The 15,536-nt window shown below is 43.9% G+C and overlaps 1 protein-coding gene across 2 annotated transcripts in view; it reads left to right on the top strand.

Annotated features, from left to right (window-relative positions):
• The window catches only part of LOC134063778 (cytosolic phospholipase A2 zeta-like), a 19,043-nt gene extending 11,479 nt beyond the window's left edge, over positions 1 to 7,564 (top strand). Inside the window, exons 9-21 of one of the 2 annotated variants that reach the window (XM_062519485.1) lie at positions 543 to 632; positions 758 to 792; positions 1,142 to 1,280; positions 1,402 to 1,538; positions 1,634 to 1,856; positions 2,439 to 2,550; positions 3,087 to 3,224; positions 3,540 to 3,644; positions 3,881 to 4,060; positions 4,265 to 4,434; positions 5,393 to 5,579; positions 6,509 to 6,785; positions 6,995 to 7,564. In XM_062519485.1, coding sequence (XP_062375469.1) covers positions 543 to 632; positions 758 to 792; positions 1,142 to 1,280; positions 1,402 to 1,538; positions 1,634 to 1,856; positions 2,439 to 2,550; positions 3,087 to 3,224; positions 3,540 to 3,644; positions 3,881 to 4,060; positions 4,265 to 4,434; positions 5,393 to 5,579; positions 6,509 to 6,756 — 1,764 coding nt within the window. In that variant the 3' untranslated portion in view covers positions 6,757 to 6,785; positions 6,995 to 7,564. Of the gene's footprint in view, positions 1 to 542; positions 633 to 757; positions 793 to 1,141; positions 1,281 to 1,401; positions 1,539 to 1,633; positions 1,857 to 2,438; positions 2,551 to 3,086; positions 3,225 to 3,539; positions 3,645 to 3,880; positions 4,061 to 4,264; positions 4,435 to 5,392; positions 5,580 to 6,508 lie in introns of both variants that reach the window. The other variant, XM_062519484.1, reaches the window with a different exon arrangement.
• The last annotated feature ends 7,972 nt before the right edge of the window (positions 7,565 to 15,536 follow it).

The raw sequence follows: 15,536 nt of genomic DNA, 5'->3' as shown, positions 1-15,536 counted from the left end.
GAAATGCTCACTAACACAAATTTAGACAGATTTGTGAACAATATTTGAGAGAAAAAGGCCTTTTGTATTTATGGAGGAAGTCTTAGATCTTTGAGTTCAGCTGGTGATAAGTGGGGGCAAAAACAAAAGTGTAAAATTTTTAATTTTGTTCAGTGTATATGGTTCATGTATCTAGTGTAAATTCTACTCTGCTATAAGGGGTCGTTCACACCAAGAACAATAACTATAACCATAACGATAAAAGTGTTCACACTGACCAGTGATGAAAAAGTCTCTCTTCGTGTTAACAAATGTGATGGCTAAAATGTGATGGGTTGTTATCGGCTGTTAGCTTTTTATCGTTCTCAAAATCGCTCTGAAAGTGATCCCCAACGATATCGTTCTTCATGTTGTTATCATCATAGCTTATGTGTGAACGTCGTCACTGATATTAACGAGAGCAATTTTGTTTATAGTTATCGTTATAGTTATCATTCATAGGTTTGAACGGTCCATAAAGGGGAAATTGTTCAATATTTTCTTCATTCATCTTCTGTCATCAGGGTGACGATACGGTTCAGCCAATCAGTCTCTCACCGGATTCTTTGAGGCCAGTCAGTTCTAAGCAGGAGCTTAAATTGCCTGTTGGAAAGGTAGTACACTTATTCATCATTTGTAAGCATTTATCTTATTTGATTGTATGATTGTTACTTCATTTCTTAGTCTCAGAAACCAAAGCATTTTTTTTAACAAAATGGAAATGGCCAATTTTTGGCAGGATTTTGTTGACCTGGAACTGAAGAGTGAAGAAAGGTAAAACATTCCCCTATGATCTACAACTAGCCCATAATATTCTCTAGTCTGTTCACTGATAGAGGTATAGACTGGACATCCTTTGGAATTAGCGATATAGTGAGCGATATAGTAGAAGCTCACCACTACTTTAAAGATTCCACCTTTCACATCAAGCCAACATTCTATGTAATGTACAGTACCTAGAACTACTAACAGCTGGACATGGTCAATTTAACACTTGCCACTACCTTCATATTATGCCATTTTTACATTTCAGTCACTGGTAACAATAATGGAGTTCAAGTGAAATAAATGTTCTGTTACTATTGTTCTCCTGACTGCTGTTCTGTGACTGCTGCCCTTCCAGCTCTGAGCAGGAGCTGGCGGTGCGTCTGGACTTTGACATCTCATCAGCGGAGAAGCACTTCCTGGAGAAGAGGAAGGTGGTGGTGGGTCGGGCTCTACAGAAGCTGCTGGAGCTCAGCTCTCCTCCAGACACAGATAAGGTACAGTGTGTGTCCCAATTCATATTACAAGAGCCAGACTATAAAAGAAGGTTGTAAAAACATTTATCAAATGACTGTAAAAATGTAAAATATAAAATGAATTGACTGTATGCTACTGTAGGTCCCCCTGGTGGGTGTGGTTTGCTCAGGGGGAGGGACCAGAGCGATGGCTGCCACCTTTGGAAGTCTGAAGGGTCTCCAGACTTTGGGGATCTTGGATGCTGTCAGCTACATCACCGGGGTATCTGGGTCCACATGGTGAGTCTCCTTGAATAGTTCATTAACATCACCTGCTAGCAACAAGCTGTCCCCAGTATGTTTTTTTCTTTTAAACACAAAATTACATTTTTCAGGGCCATGTCTGTCCTGTACGATAATGCTGATTGGTCGCAGGGAGACCTTAGCACGATCACTGAGCCAATAAAAGCTGAGATGATTAAGAGGTACCAGGACATCCTGTCCACTGAGCAGCTATCATACTACTTCGAGGAGATGAACCTTAAAGAGAAGGAGGGGCATCCGGTGACCTACATTGACATGTGGGGTCTGGCGATCGAGCACCTCATCCATGGGAAGGTACAGCAGAGTGTACACAGACAAAGGCTTGCCTTGCACATAGACAAAGACACAAACATGTATAAAACGCCACACTGTCCTTTGTTATGCTCCCTCCTCCTACACCAGGGGTCGGCAACTACAGTATTTCTCTTAAAAGGGCCATTTTTTTACCAGAGATTTAAAACAATTCTGTCCAGGGCCGCAAAGATATCGGAACCGGAATCGGAATGTTTAAACTGAAAGAAATCAGTTTAAACATCTCCATCTTTATTAGCCTTAGGTATATGGTATACTCACCATACTCTGCATATATGCAACATTTCCACCAACTGTTAATGTTTTGGGACAGCTTGTAGCTTAACGGCTATATGAAATATTTGTAACTTCCATTTTTAGAGAAAGCCAGGGAGCCACTAAAGAGGAGGGCAGCAGGCTACCCCTGCCCTACGCCACACACACACAGACAAACACACACACGCACACACTACAAATAATCTTTTTTCAAACTGTCAACAGTTACTCAGTTACTCAGTTGCCTCATCAGCAATCAGTAGATTTTGCAAATCGTAAAGCCAAGTTTCTGCTCCTCACAACGTTCAGAAATGGGAGACTACCCTCTCTGACCAGAGGAGGGCGCTATCAGAGGGACAGAATCCTCTGCCCATCTACACAGCCGTGAACACGAAGACCAAAAGGAGTGTCACAGAGAAAGGTAGGCATTAAACGCTGTTCTATATTACAGATAGATAGATAGATAGATAGATAGATAGAAAGATAGATAGATAGATAGATAGATACTTTATTGAACCCCAAGGGGAAATTCAAGGTCGCAGCAGCTTAAGACACCACACATACAGTAACATACACTACATTGTAAAAAGCAAATCAACAACTCAACATGACTAAAAAGAACAGTAAAATTGCCTTGTGTTAAATGTTTAATTTGTTAATTAATATGACACAGCAGCAGCATTCAGTGCACTTGTCTCTCTGGAAGGGAACCCTGACACAGCCATTGGGTCTGGGGATTTCTTCATATGGCAATGTCTTGTCGGGAACCTCTGCTATGCTCGTAGTACTGTACTTGAAATCCCTCCTTTTGTCAGAATTCAAGAGAGAAAACCTAGAATCCAGATCTTTGGATTGTGAGTGTGTGTGTGTGTGTGTATATAGATAGATACTGTAGATAGATAGATACTTTATTGATCCAAAAGTGTATGTGTGTGTGTTACCGTCATGCCATTGTAGAGTGGTGTGAATTTAACCCATATGAAGTCGGCCTTCCCAAGTATGGTGCATTTGTGCCCACTGAGGACTTTGGCAGTGAGTACTTCCTAGGTCATCGGGTCAAGAGACTACCAGAGATTCGACTGCCTTTCCTGATAGGTAAGAGATGAATGAAGCAATGGAGGAGGAGAGGCTGTGTGTGTGTGTGTGTGTGTGAGAGAGAGAGACTGAGAAGGTTATATTCAGCATGTTTATTTCTATTTCTCCATATTTAGTTTCTGATGTGTGTGTGTGTGTGTGTGTGTGTGTGTGTGTGTGTGTGTGTGTGTGTGTGTGTGTGTGTGTGTGTGTGTGTGTGTGTGTGTGTGTGTGTGTGTGTGTGTGTGTGTGTGTGTGTGTGTGCGTGTGTGTGTGTGTGCGTGTATGTGTGTGTGCGTGTGAGTGTGTGTGTGCGTGTGTGTGTGCGATTCGTAGGAATGTGGAGCAGTGTGTTCTCCCTCAACCTGACTGATCTGTGGCGACATACCACTGGCTTTGCTCCATCCTGGATAGGTGGTGGGCCTGATGTGACTAACACAGGTACTGGTGCTCCTTTTAATACAGTAGAAAAGCACAGCAGTGCTTACTCCACGGAGCTGCCAGTTTATTGATATGACTGACTGATGGTGTTTATGGTGGATCTTAGTCTGCTGTGGCAGATTGTTCTGTGAAGTGTTGTGTAGTGTCTGATGGTGTTTTGTTTGTGTGTGTGTGTGTGTGTGTGTGTGTGTGTGTGTGTGTGTGTGTGTGTGTGTGTGTGTGTGTGTCCTCTCCAGAGACTGACAGCAGGCCATCCACACTGGACACCTTCCTGATCAAACCAGCCTCCTACATCACACAGAGCATCACCGGCTTCTTCACCAGCCGACCAATCGTCACCCAGATTTACAACTTTATGCGAGGCCTCTATCTCCACTGGGACTACAACAGCAAGTCCGGTTTCACCGTTGGACAAGGTAATATCCTTATGTAGTATTGTACATACAACATACGCATCATTATAAAATAATAAGGTATGCAATATGAACTGTACATACTGTACTGTATATGTCATATATAAGTAGGCTATGTGTATGTGCGTGCGTCGTGCGCATAAGGCTGCATGATCAATTTGCCATTTTGCCAATGAAATGTAAATGTACTTCCTCCTTCCGATCCAGACACACACCCTGATGCATTTCCAAACCAGCTGACCCCAGCTGACCAATTCCTGGATCTCGTGGACGCAGGGTTTTCCTGTAACATGGCGTTTACCCCTGTGCTCCGAACCCACAGACGCATGGACCTTATCCTGTCCCTCAACTACTCCTGGAATTCAGACCAGTTTAAGGTACGTATCTCCCCTGCTCGCAGAAATGCACTCTGGGAGCTCACTGTCTCTCAGTACAGCCACAAAGGTGTGTCACAGACTGGCGCTGTATTTACAATGCACAGCTGGGGTTGTGTTTTCTGACATTTACAGTTTATCATTCATTTTCATTTTCAAAAGAACTGGCCACATTACTCCAAGTGACAGAAGAAATAGATCACTAAATGGAGCAGGACCTAATTACCCATCAGACATGCTTCAGCAGTGCACACACTTTATACAGTAGATCTCTCAGGTCTAAGGAAAGAAAACCTGTTAACCTGTATTCACCATGTTACTGTAAGTAAAGCTGACATCAAAAAGGCCCCCCCAAAAAATCTATACTTAAGACCAAACTCTTCTCAGATGCCTTCTGCTAACTGGTCATGCATACATCTTGTTATTGCTAAGTTACAAATTCTGAATCTGCCTTTTAAAGGTAAACTATGCAGGATTGGCGATTGCAACGCCAGTTTCGCTTTGGTTTTTCGTTTTCTCTCGTTTTATGCTTGCATATTTCTCTGCAGAGCTTCCCCAGAGCTTCCCCCGAGCTTTAGCGTGTATATTTTACAAAAGTCCTCAATCGGTCAGTCTGCCTTTTCATGAGCATGATCGAGACTTCACATGAGACTTCCTGGTCCATGGGTGCGTGCCCGAGGATTCCTGAAGTTGCAAGCGTGGTTCTACGGCTATAGACCACTAGGGCGGCCGAAAAAAACGTCGTTTGACCGGTATTGACTCATTTAATCATATGTAACAGTATGAAATGAATTGATTAACTGAAAAACGTTGCATAGTATACCTTTAATTATAACATTTTGTGTATTTTATGTTTTGGTGCTCTCTTATGTGTTTATTTACTCTTTGCTTTTGTTTCTGTAAAGCACATTGAATTACCCCTGTGTATAAAAGTGTGTGACTTGACTAAACTGCATATCAGGTGCTGAAGAAAACTCAGCAACACTGCACTGATCACAAGATCCCGTTCCCTCAAGTCGATTTCAGCCGTGTGGAGAAAGAGCCCATGAAGGAGGTGTACGTGTTTGAAGACAAGAATAATCCCAAAGCTCCCATTGTGGTTCACTTCCCCATGGTCAACCTCACCTACAGAGAGTTCAAAGCCCCAGGTTAGTGGACACCAGCCCAACCACTAACTATTGTATATGGGACAGAGAGAGAAATGTTGTTTTCAGAGGGTTTTGTCTCTCATGTTCCTGAGTATATTTGTGCTTTTTAAAAAATAAGAATATCATGGAAAAAAACCCTTAATTTACAAAAATAGCAACCTACACCTGTCTGTGAAATGCAATTGCATTTTTAGCCCTGAACAAGCCTGTTTAGGAGGTACATGTATTTAAGCAAAGGTGGAATGTGCGGAATGTTACATTCGTCCCTCCTGGTCGGGATCGGTAACAAAATGGCATGAATTGAACAATGTAGGAGGGTTTTAGGATATTAAATAGGCTACCACCCGAAACTGAGAAACAGACCAGGCCTCTATTTGAGACTGGCATTTATTTATCCAAACCTGTAGCAACACCAGACGTGTAAAAGGCTTTTGCCTTTAATGACAGGACAGTAGAGAGTGACAGGAAGTGAGTGGGAGAGAGGGCAGGGGTGGGATCTGGAAAGGACCACGGGGCGGGAATTGAACCGGGGTCGCCAGCGTATGGTGTAGATGCCCCAGCCAGTTGTGGCACAGCCGGGGCCGGCAATGGACTTTTTGACTATATTCTAATTTTTGAGATGCATCTGTTTGCTTCATGTATAGGCTACTCAACACATACAAATATATCTTTGGACAACCAGTGGATGCATCCTTACTGTTTTGCATAATGTTATTGACTTAATGACTTTTGCTAGCGATTAGGACTGAATGTCTCTTTGTTTTAAGGGGTCATTCTCCTGCTCGTCATTTGAAGGTGTCAGGAGAGTGGGATGCCAATTGATGCATTTGTAATAAATAATACAAATAATAAAAGAGACATGGGTGAGTTGGAGGGGGGGGGGTTGTTCAGCTCAGTTTTAACTTCATCTTCCTGCTTGTTATGTTAAGGTGTCCAGCGAGAAGGGGCAGACGAACTGAAACAAGGAGACGTGGACGTCAGCACTGACGATTCACCTTATCACACTATGAACCTGGCCTACCAGCCTGAGGACTTCCAGAAGCTGATGGATCTTTCTTCCTACAACGTCCTGAAGAACAGCGACATCCTGCTGTCAGCTCTACGCAGGGCGCTACAGAGAGAGAGAGTCCATGAGGACGAAGATGAGGATGGACACAAAGACCACTCCTGCGCCTGAGGAGACCCCTCTGCGTCTGCCATTTACCGGTATATAGGAATGACCATGGCTACAAAGCAACGTAATTTATTCTCAGTCATATTACATGTTAAAGCAATGCTGCGCTGGAGGAGTTTGCAGCTTTTTAAGCTTTGGATATCATCATTTTGGTATTATCATCATCTGTACAGTAACTCATGTCCATTCTATTCACGTGGAAAAACATAAAATCTATAAAGAATCTATACATTCTTTATAGATCAGTGGGAACAAGCCGGAGAGAACAAGGAGAGAGGTTGAGAAGGGGCCTTACCATGTACTTGCCATGCAGTTATCTCTCTTCCCTGCTCTACTTCCAGCTTATTCTACCACATTCTCCCTCTTATACATTTCCATTAGTACTTTAACTTGTAGCTTAATGGCAGTCAAAGTATAGCCAATGTGGGTTAATGCACCTCACAAATTAGCACTGTGTCCTTTTTTAATTGTGTAGTGTACACTATTTTGTTCGACATATCTTGCATATGCTGTACGGTAATTTCCTATATATTACAATACACAAAACACATCTGGGAATAATTTACACATGTAAGGCAGCACCTCAGTGAGGCACCTGCTAGGCGTATGGTGGCAAGTACAGTGCAGATACACACACACACTATGTTTTTAGTTTATTTATCCATTTTAGATTTATTTAATCATATTTATCTTGCTTTTAGAGTGTGAAAGGCATGTGTGCATGTATGTATGTATGTATGTGTGTACTGTATGTATGTATGTATGCTTGTAGTACCCAATCACATAGTTCTATAAGTTCCCCCACAGGAAAAATAAAGTTATCTTGACTTGACTTGACTCTTGTATCCTATGTTATGTGTGTTGTAATATCACTTTCCCTACAGATCTGAACAGTATTTGGGTGGTTGACATGACATGGCCTTTTTTTGGTCCAGAGTGTCAAACTGAAGTAAAGAAATGTCTAATCTGCAAATAAATGTGGTTATATTGTTCAGAAAAACCTGCTTTATATGAACATATGGACCATTTATGCCAGTCATATTCCTATTTCTCAAAATTTTCAGCCAAACCAGGAAAAGCTCATATGGCGTGACTGTCCCGAGCCCATTTCATAAAGTTTGATTTTGAATTAAAAAAAATCTAATTAATATATTTTCCCATTACTTAAATACAATGAATACTAAAGATGTCTACTTGTAAGTCTGTAGTGTTTAAAGTCCAGGCATAATATTTTTGAACAAGCCATAAACAAAAACATTTTGTCCCAAAAATCAATATCATATGGTGTGACCCTAAATTATGTTTTTTAAATGTGCAATTGTGTGGAGACCTTTAGGGATAGGGGGTCCTTCCTCATTCAGGAAGTATAATAACTTCTCAGAAGGACATTGAAAGTTTACGTGTTGAGTTATCTCTCATATTTCTTTCAATAAATCAAGTATTTCCAGCACTCCTATCTCAGTTCCACTTTTCGCTGTCTTTTGGTGTGACCCATTTTTCAGGAAAATTTCAAAAGTAAATAGTTTTTTGGTCAAAATTACCTTTACATCTATGTTACCATGTTAAAGTGAGCATATGATTTTGGTCCTAGCATGTAGCCTCAAGACTCATTGTTCTGCTAAGTGCATGAAACCTCATATGGAGTGACCCCATATCATATGGTGTGATGGGGTTTTGCTGTCACACTATATGATTTATTTGTCACACTATATGATATAATCTGTATTTTCCTACATAAATAATGTTTTTTTCAAACATATGTTTAATTAATAGTTTAGTGTTATACATATTTTAACATATTTAACATTTTGTTAACATTTATTATTTAATATGTGGCACCTATTACCCAAGTGCTATACAATATCTGGTGGAATTCTGTTTTACAAAGTTCTGAGTTTTTAACAGCGATCCTTTATGTGATATATTTGTCTTAAACTGTGATTTATTGTTTGTGAAATGCATATATTCACATTTTTGCGTTAACAGATTGTTATTTGGTGTAATTTATCATATGGTGTGACACCATATCATTTGGTGTGACATCAAAAAACATCAAGAAATTATGAAAATAAAAAGGCTTTCGGAGTCTAAATCATACAAATCTGAATGTAACAGATAGGAAATAGGGTCAGCAAACATTGTATGGATTTCATTTCTTTTGTATCAAGATATGACCAAATTAATATGAAGTTTATTGAAAGATTAGGGACAAATGCCTTACTTTGTGTATTGATGAATACATATACTGTAAAATATAATACATTTCCACAAGGAAATGCTAGATCTTGATGAAGTAAAGATAGAAGATTATGATACACTGACTCACATAAAAAATATATACCCCATCATAGTTTTACACACAATAACTTTCATGTCACACCATATGATAATTTTAGTCACTAACACAAGACATTAGTGAATAAATATGAATTCCAATACAAATTCTAAAAGATCATACATATTTTGGGAATAGGAGAGTCAGTACAACATAACTAAGTGATTTCCATGCATAATATCTGAATTTTTTTTCAAAAACTTTTTTTCGGCCTAAAACGTCAACCACCCACTTGCATGTACAGTATCTGTGAGAGCTGGGGGTGGTGGGCCACTAGTTTAGATGGGGTGGATACAAGGATACAAGGATAAGTGCTTATTTGTCGCATACATAGAAATACTAATGTAAAACATGTTGTGACATTTTATTTGGTGTTCAGCTTTTTCTGTGTGAGTGTGAAGAAAGAAAGATTAAGAAATATTTGTGATGAATAGGAAGAGAGATTATAAAGTGCAGTGTGTGTAGCCTCCATGTGCATGTGTGTAAAAAGTGTAAGCGCAGGATATTTAGTCTTTTTCAGGAAACGGATGGTTTGAGGAAAGAAGCTCCTCCTCAGTCTCTCTGTTCTGGTCTTGTAACAGCAGAGACGATTGCCTGACCTCAGTGTTTTGGAAAGTCCATGGCTAGGAATAGGATGTGAGGAGGGTGGGATATGGGGATGATAATGTTTGTAAGTTTGTAGATTTTTATGATGTACATGATGTTCATCTGTCTTAGTCAGTGTTTCGTTCCACCTGCCGAGGGACTACAAGTGGAAATTAGCAATGTTCTACAACCTGGCACAATGCATCACTCCTTGTTTTGTACCAGGTTAATGTTTTTTTTTTTGAGAGAAAGAGCGAATGTCTAAACACATAGCCAATGTATTTGGTCAACAGGTAAGCATGTTTCAAAAACAACAAGAAAAATGGGATTTTAATGGCATGGGATTTTTAATTAGGAGTGGGTATCCATTCATGTTTTGTAGATTTAAGTTGTGCACCATAACTTTAATCAACTTCATAAAGTCTACTTAAAAACATCATTACATGTTCTTAAAATGTTCTTATGTAATCGGTTACCATTTATATTTCAAAATCACACAATTAGAAGGATTTTCTCAGGGGCATGGGTGCCCTTACAGAAATGTCAGGGTTCTGACGAACAGTTGCTGCTAATCTGCGGCAAGATCATATTTTCACATGCAAATTAGGTTTCTGGCAAACAGTTGCGGTTAACTTTTGGCAATGTTGCAGCAGCAATGTCATATGCAATAGTTTCATCACCTGAAGTTCCCTGGAAGTTTGCTATTACTGGTTAAGTGTGGTGGCGAATCATTGGCAACACATTTGCCACTAATTCTGGCAAAACTCATTATTACTTCTGGCAATATTTTCTAGTGAACTCATTTGTTTCCCATAAATCACCCAAACAAAGTTTGCTGCAAATTTGCCGCAAGCATTTGACTTACGTAAGCAAGCCTGTCCCCGTCTTCATGGACTCGCTCTCTGTAGCGCTCTGCGTAGAGCTGACAGCAGAATGTCGCGGTTGTTCAGGACATTGTAGTTAGCGAGATACATCAGCTTCTGGAAGTCCTCAGGCTGGTAGGCCAGGTTCATAGTGTGATAAGGTGAATCGTCAGTGCTAACGTCCACGTCTCCTTGTTTCAGTTCATCTGCCCCTTCTCGCTTGACTCCTTCAACAAGCAGAAAGATGAGGTTATGATGCAACTGGGCTGAAACATCCACTGGTTTGCTTTACCAAGACAGTCAGTACACCCAAGAACATATAAAGTCCAACTATTAACAATGTTAAGATCATCTGTTCTTTGGGCTGGCGTTCACTAACCTGGGGCTTTGAACTCTCTGAAGGTGAGGTTGACCATGGGGAAGTGAACCACAATGGGAGCTTTGGGATTATTCTCGTCTTCAAACACGTACACCTCCTTCATGGGCTCTTTCTCCACCCGGCTGAAATCGACTTGAGGGAACGGGATCTTGTGATCGGTGCAGTGCTTCTGGGTTTTATTCAACACCTGAGAAGCAAACAGACAGGTAAACAGTAGGCTACTGCACTCAAAGAGGCTGAAGTAAACCAAACTTGACTCAAACTCGAGAATATCACCAGTCTTTATCAACACCTGACAGACTAGCTGGTGATCTCAGAAGTAGGCTACACCATCAGCAGCAATGAAGTCGTTCATGGTTTAGGCACAACTGACACGTGATATTAAATGAGTATGAGCATTTCAAGTTTTTACAGTACCATACCTTCTAGAAATTCACCATAGTGATACCAGCATAAACAGTACGGCCATTTTCCCACTATTAGCTGCGGGTTACACCTTGATTTTGCAACATTTCTTCAGCTATGATGTTGTAATACACGAGAGCAGTTAATATGGAAGTATTATGGTTTTGTTTCTTTTAACTTACATAAAACCCTGTCTTGCGGCTTATACACAATGTGGCTAATACACTGTAAATTTCTGTAGGCACATTTGGCTAAGTGAATAAGGTCACACTGCCGCATCCACAGACTGCCCAAACTATATTTAAAGTGTCAGTCAGTATGTCAGTATTGACAGAGCCAATTCTGCCTAATATAACTCTCTCACCATGGCCACACACGTGTGGTGGAACCTGTTTTTTGACAGCATACAATAACAGGGCATGTTTTGTAACAAAGTTACATTGTGAGGGTAACTTGTGTACCAGGAGTAGTTGAGGGTTAGGAGGAGATCCATTAATTGTAATTCAATTATGATTACAGCATACTTTAGTGTGAGGCCTAATTCAGCTCTCATTCGGCCTGTGTTGAGCATGTGGTATTCTATCTAATTAGTGTGTACCATAAACTTGTCAGGACCTGGACAGACGAGGAGACCAAGTTGCGTTACGAACCACAGTTTATTGAAAACTTGGGAAAAGGGGAAGAGGGAGTGTGTGAATGTAGAGCTGGAACTGTTGGTTGAATGAGTTCGTCACACGCTGGGCGGCTGGAGGAGTGTCTCAGGCTCAGAGCACTTGTGAGAGGGATGAGCAGACAGCAGGCAGAGGTTGGTGGTAGTTTCCGCGGATAGGAAGGCTTCAGGGAACACACGCACGTCTGGCAGGCAGGCGGGCAGGTAGGCAGGCAGGCAGAAGCAGGCGAGCAGGAACACTGGTGATTGCACAGACAGAAAAGCAGGTAATGGTAATGACAGGCAGAGTGCAGGATGGTTTACCAGGCCTGAAGAGCTGACAGAGATGAGATCCAGGTCGAAGACAGGAGTCAGATTTGTGATAGCCGACAAACAGTAGAGCTTTGGGTTGCAGACGATCCGACACTGAGCCATTGGAGATCTGGGGTTTAAATACAGGAGCAGAGTAGCAAGTAACAAGGAGCAGGTGGCAGAGTCAATGAGTGAAGAGTGACAGCAGGTGTGGTGACTGATTGAATGAGTGAGTGTGGGCGTGGCTAGTAATTGGTGAGTGCAGTGGAATATTACCCGACCAGTGTGACAGAGAGTAGGCTCATGACAGAACCCCCCCCCTAAGGGACGGCTCCAGAAGTCCCCTAGAGGCCCCACCAAACAGGGCTGGAGGAGGAGGAACCAGGCAGAGGATCAGAATTCCTCGGACCGGTCAGTCTCCATGGCCTCGTCCTCGGAGACTGCCTGCACTTCCTCATCATCCTTGGCCGGAGGGTCATCAGGATACCCCGGTTCTGAGGCCAGGTCAAGATCAGGTTCAGACTCAGGCAGAGGGCAGGACACACGACGAGAACCCCTTGGCCGACCCCGCCGCAGAGAGGGCTGGTCAGGATGTAGACGGTGGAAGTCGGAGATGAGCGTCGGGTCCACAATCCTCCCAGCAGGAACCCACGTCCTCTCCTCAGGCCCGTAACCCTCCCAATCTACCAGATACTGGATGCCCCTGCCCCGTCGTCGTGACTTGAGCAGCCGCCGGACAGTGTAGACTGGACCCCCTTCAATGAGGCGTGGAGGAGGCGGTTGTGGGGCGGGCGGGACCAGGGGGCTTTCGTGAACAGGTTTCAGCCAAGAGACATGAAAGGTTGGGTGTACCTTCATAGACCTGGGCAACTGGAGCCGAACTGCAGTTGGGCTGAAGATCTTCTGAATGGGAAAGGGCCCAATGTAACGAGGTGCCAGTTTGCGTGATTCCACCCGTAACGGCAGGTCCCGGGCAGATAACCACACCTTCTGGCCCACACAGTAGGCCGGGGCTGGAGTCCTCCGCCGGTTAGCCCCAGTAGTGTAGCTGGCGACAGACTTAAGGAGAGTGCCACGGGCCTGGGACCAGATGCGGCGGCAACGGCGAGCATAGGCGAGGGCAGATGGGCAGGTGACATCCCTCTCCTGACTCGCGAACAGAGGTGGCTGGTATCCATAAACACAGTGAAAGGGAGAGAGGCCTGTGGCAGAGCTGGTGAGCGAATTGTGGGCATATTCCACCCACAGCAGGTGTTGAGCCCAAGCCCGGGGGTTACGTGAAGCTGTACATCTGAGGGCCTTCTCTAACTCTTGGTTCATGCGCTCCGTCTGGCCATTAGACTGGGGGTGGAAGCCCGAAGAGAGGCTGGCTGTGGCCCCTAAAAGGCAGCAGAACTCTTTCCAAAAGACCGAGGAGAACTGCGGACCCCGGTCCGAGACAACATCCCTGGGCAGACCATGGATTCGGAATACGTGTTCCAGCACTAATTGGGCAGTCTCCTTCGCAGATGGTAGTTTGGGAAGTGGCACAAAGTGAGTCATCTTGCTGAAACGATCCACTATTGTGAGGATAACTGTGTGTCCGTCAGATAGGGGTAATCCGGTTACAAAGTCCAGGGAGACGTGAGACCAGGGTCGCAAGGGCACAGGCAGAGGTTGGAGAAACCCAGATGGCGGCTGGTTGGAGGACTTATGCTGGTTGCATGTAGGGCAGGCCCTCACGAATTCCCGGACCTCCCTCCGTAAAGAGGGCCACCAAAAGCGCTGGGAGAGGAGGTGGAGGGTGCGTGTGGTTCCGGGGTGACAGGCAAGGCGAGAGTCATGTCCCCACTGGATGACCTGAGACCTTAAGTTCTCTGGAACAAAGAGACGATTAGTGGGGCAAGCACTGGGGGCAGGTTGGTCTCGTATGGCTTCTTGCACCTGTCTCTCAATGTCCCAGGTTACCGCTGCGACGACACAGGGGCTTGGAAGGATGGGCGTCAGATCCTCCTTACATGTTTCGTCCCCCTGGAACATTCGGGAGAGTGAGTCAGGCTTTGTGTTGCGTGATCCAGGTCGATAGGAGAGTGTGAAGTTGAACCGAGTGAAGAACAGAGCCCAGCGGCATTGTCTGGAAGTAAGTCTCTTAGCGGATTGGATGTATTCCAGATTCTTGTGATCTGTCCAGACCAGAAACGGGACCATGGAACCCTCCAGCCAGTGACGCCACTCTTCCAAGGCGAGCTTAACAGCCAGTAACTCACGGTTGCCAATGTCGTAGTTACGCTCCGCCGGAGATAGCCGGCGAGAGAAGAACGCACAGGGGTGCAGCTTGCCATCCTCCACTGCCCGTTGAGATAGCACCGCCCCGACCCCCACATCTGAGGCATCCACCTCCACCACAAACTGGCGATCCGCATCAGGCATCTGGAGGACGGGAGCAGAGGTGAACCGAGCCTTAAGGGTGTCAAAAGCCTTGTTGGCTGCCGGGGTCCAGGCAAACGGTTGTTTGGTGCTGGTCAAAGCAGTGAGAGGGGATGCAATTACACTGTAATTACATATAAACTTTCTGTAAAAGTTGGCAAACCCCAGAAACTGTTGTAGCTTCTTCCTGTTCTCCGGTATGGGCCACGTAACCACCGCTGACACTTTGGCTGGATCCATCTGGATGCTTCCCTCTGCCACGATATACCCCAGGAAAGCCACGGAGCTGGCATGAAACTCACACTTCTCTGCCTTAACGTATAGGGAGTTCTCGAGGAGTCGACGAAGGACCTGCTGGACATGACGGACATGCTCGGACAGGGTCTTAGAAAAAATTAAAATATCGTCCAGGTAAACAAAGACAAATTTGTTCAGCATATCCCGTAGAACATCGTTCACAAGAGCCTGGAAAACTGCTGGTGCGTTGGTGAGACCAAACAGCATGACCAGGTACTCATAGTGACCACTTGAGGTGTTGAAGGCAGTCTTCCATTCGTCACCCTCCCGTATCCGCACCAGATGGTAAGCATTTCTCAGATCCAGTTTGGTGAAGACTGTGGCTCCCTGGAGTAATTCAAAGGCAGAGGAGAGCAATGGCAGAGGGTAACGATCTTTAACTGTGATCTCATTCAAGCCCCGGTAGTCAATGCATGGGCGAAGAGACCCGTCTTTCTTACCCACGAAGAAAAACCCGGCTCCGGCAGGTGAAGAGGATGGACGAATGATTCCAGCCGCCAGGGAGTTGTTGATGTAATCCTCCATGGCTTTTCTTTCAGGGGCAGACAGGGA

Source organism: Sardina pilchardus, chromosome 18 (genome assembly GCF_963854185.1).
Source record: "Sardina pilchardus chromosome 18, fSarPil1.1, whole genome shotgun sequence".
In the NCBI taxonomy this organism is placed as follows: domain Eukaryota; kingdom Metazoa; phylum Chordata; class Actinopteri; order Clupeiformes; family Clupeidae; genus Sardina; species Sardina pilchardus.
Note: the sequence above shows the minus strand (reverse complement) of the source record. Positions and strands in the feature narration are given on the sequence as shown.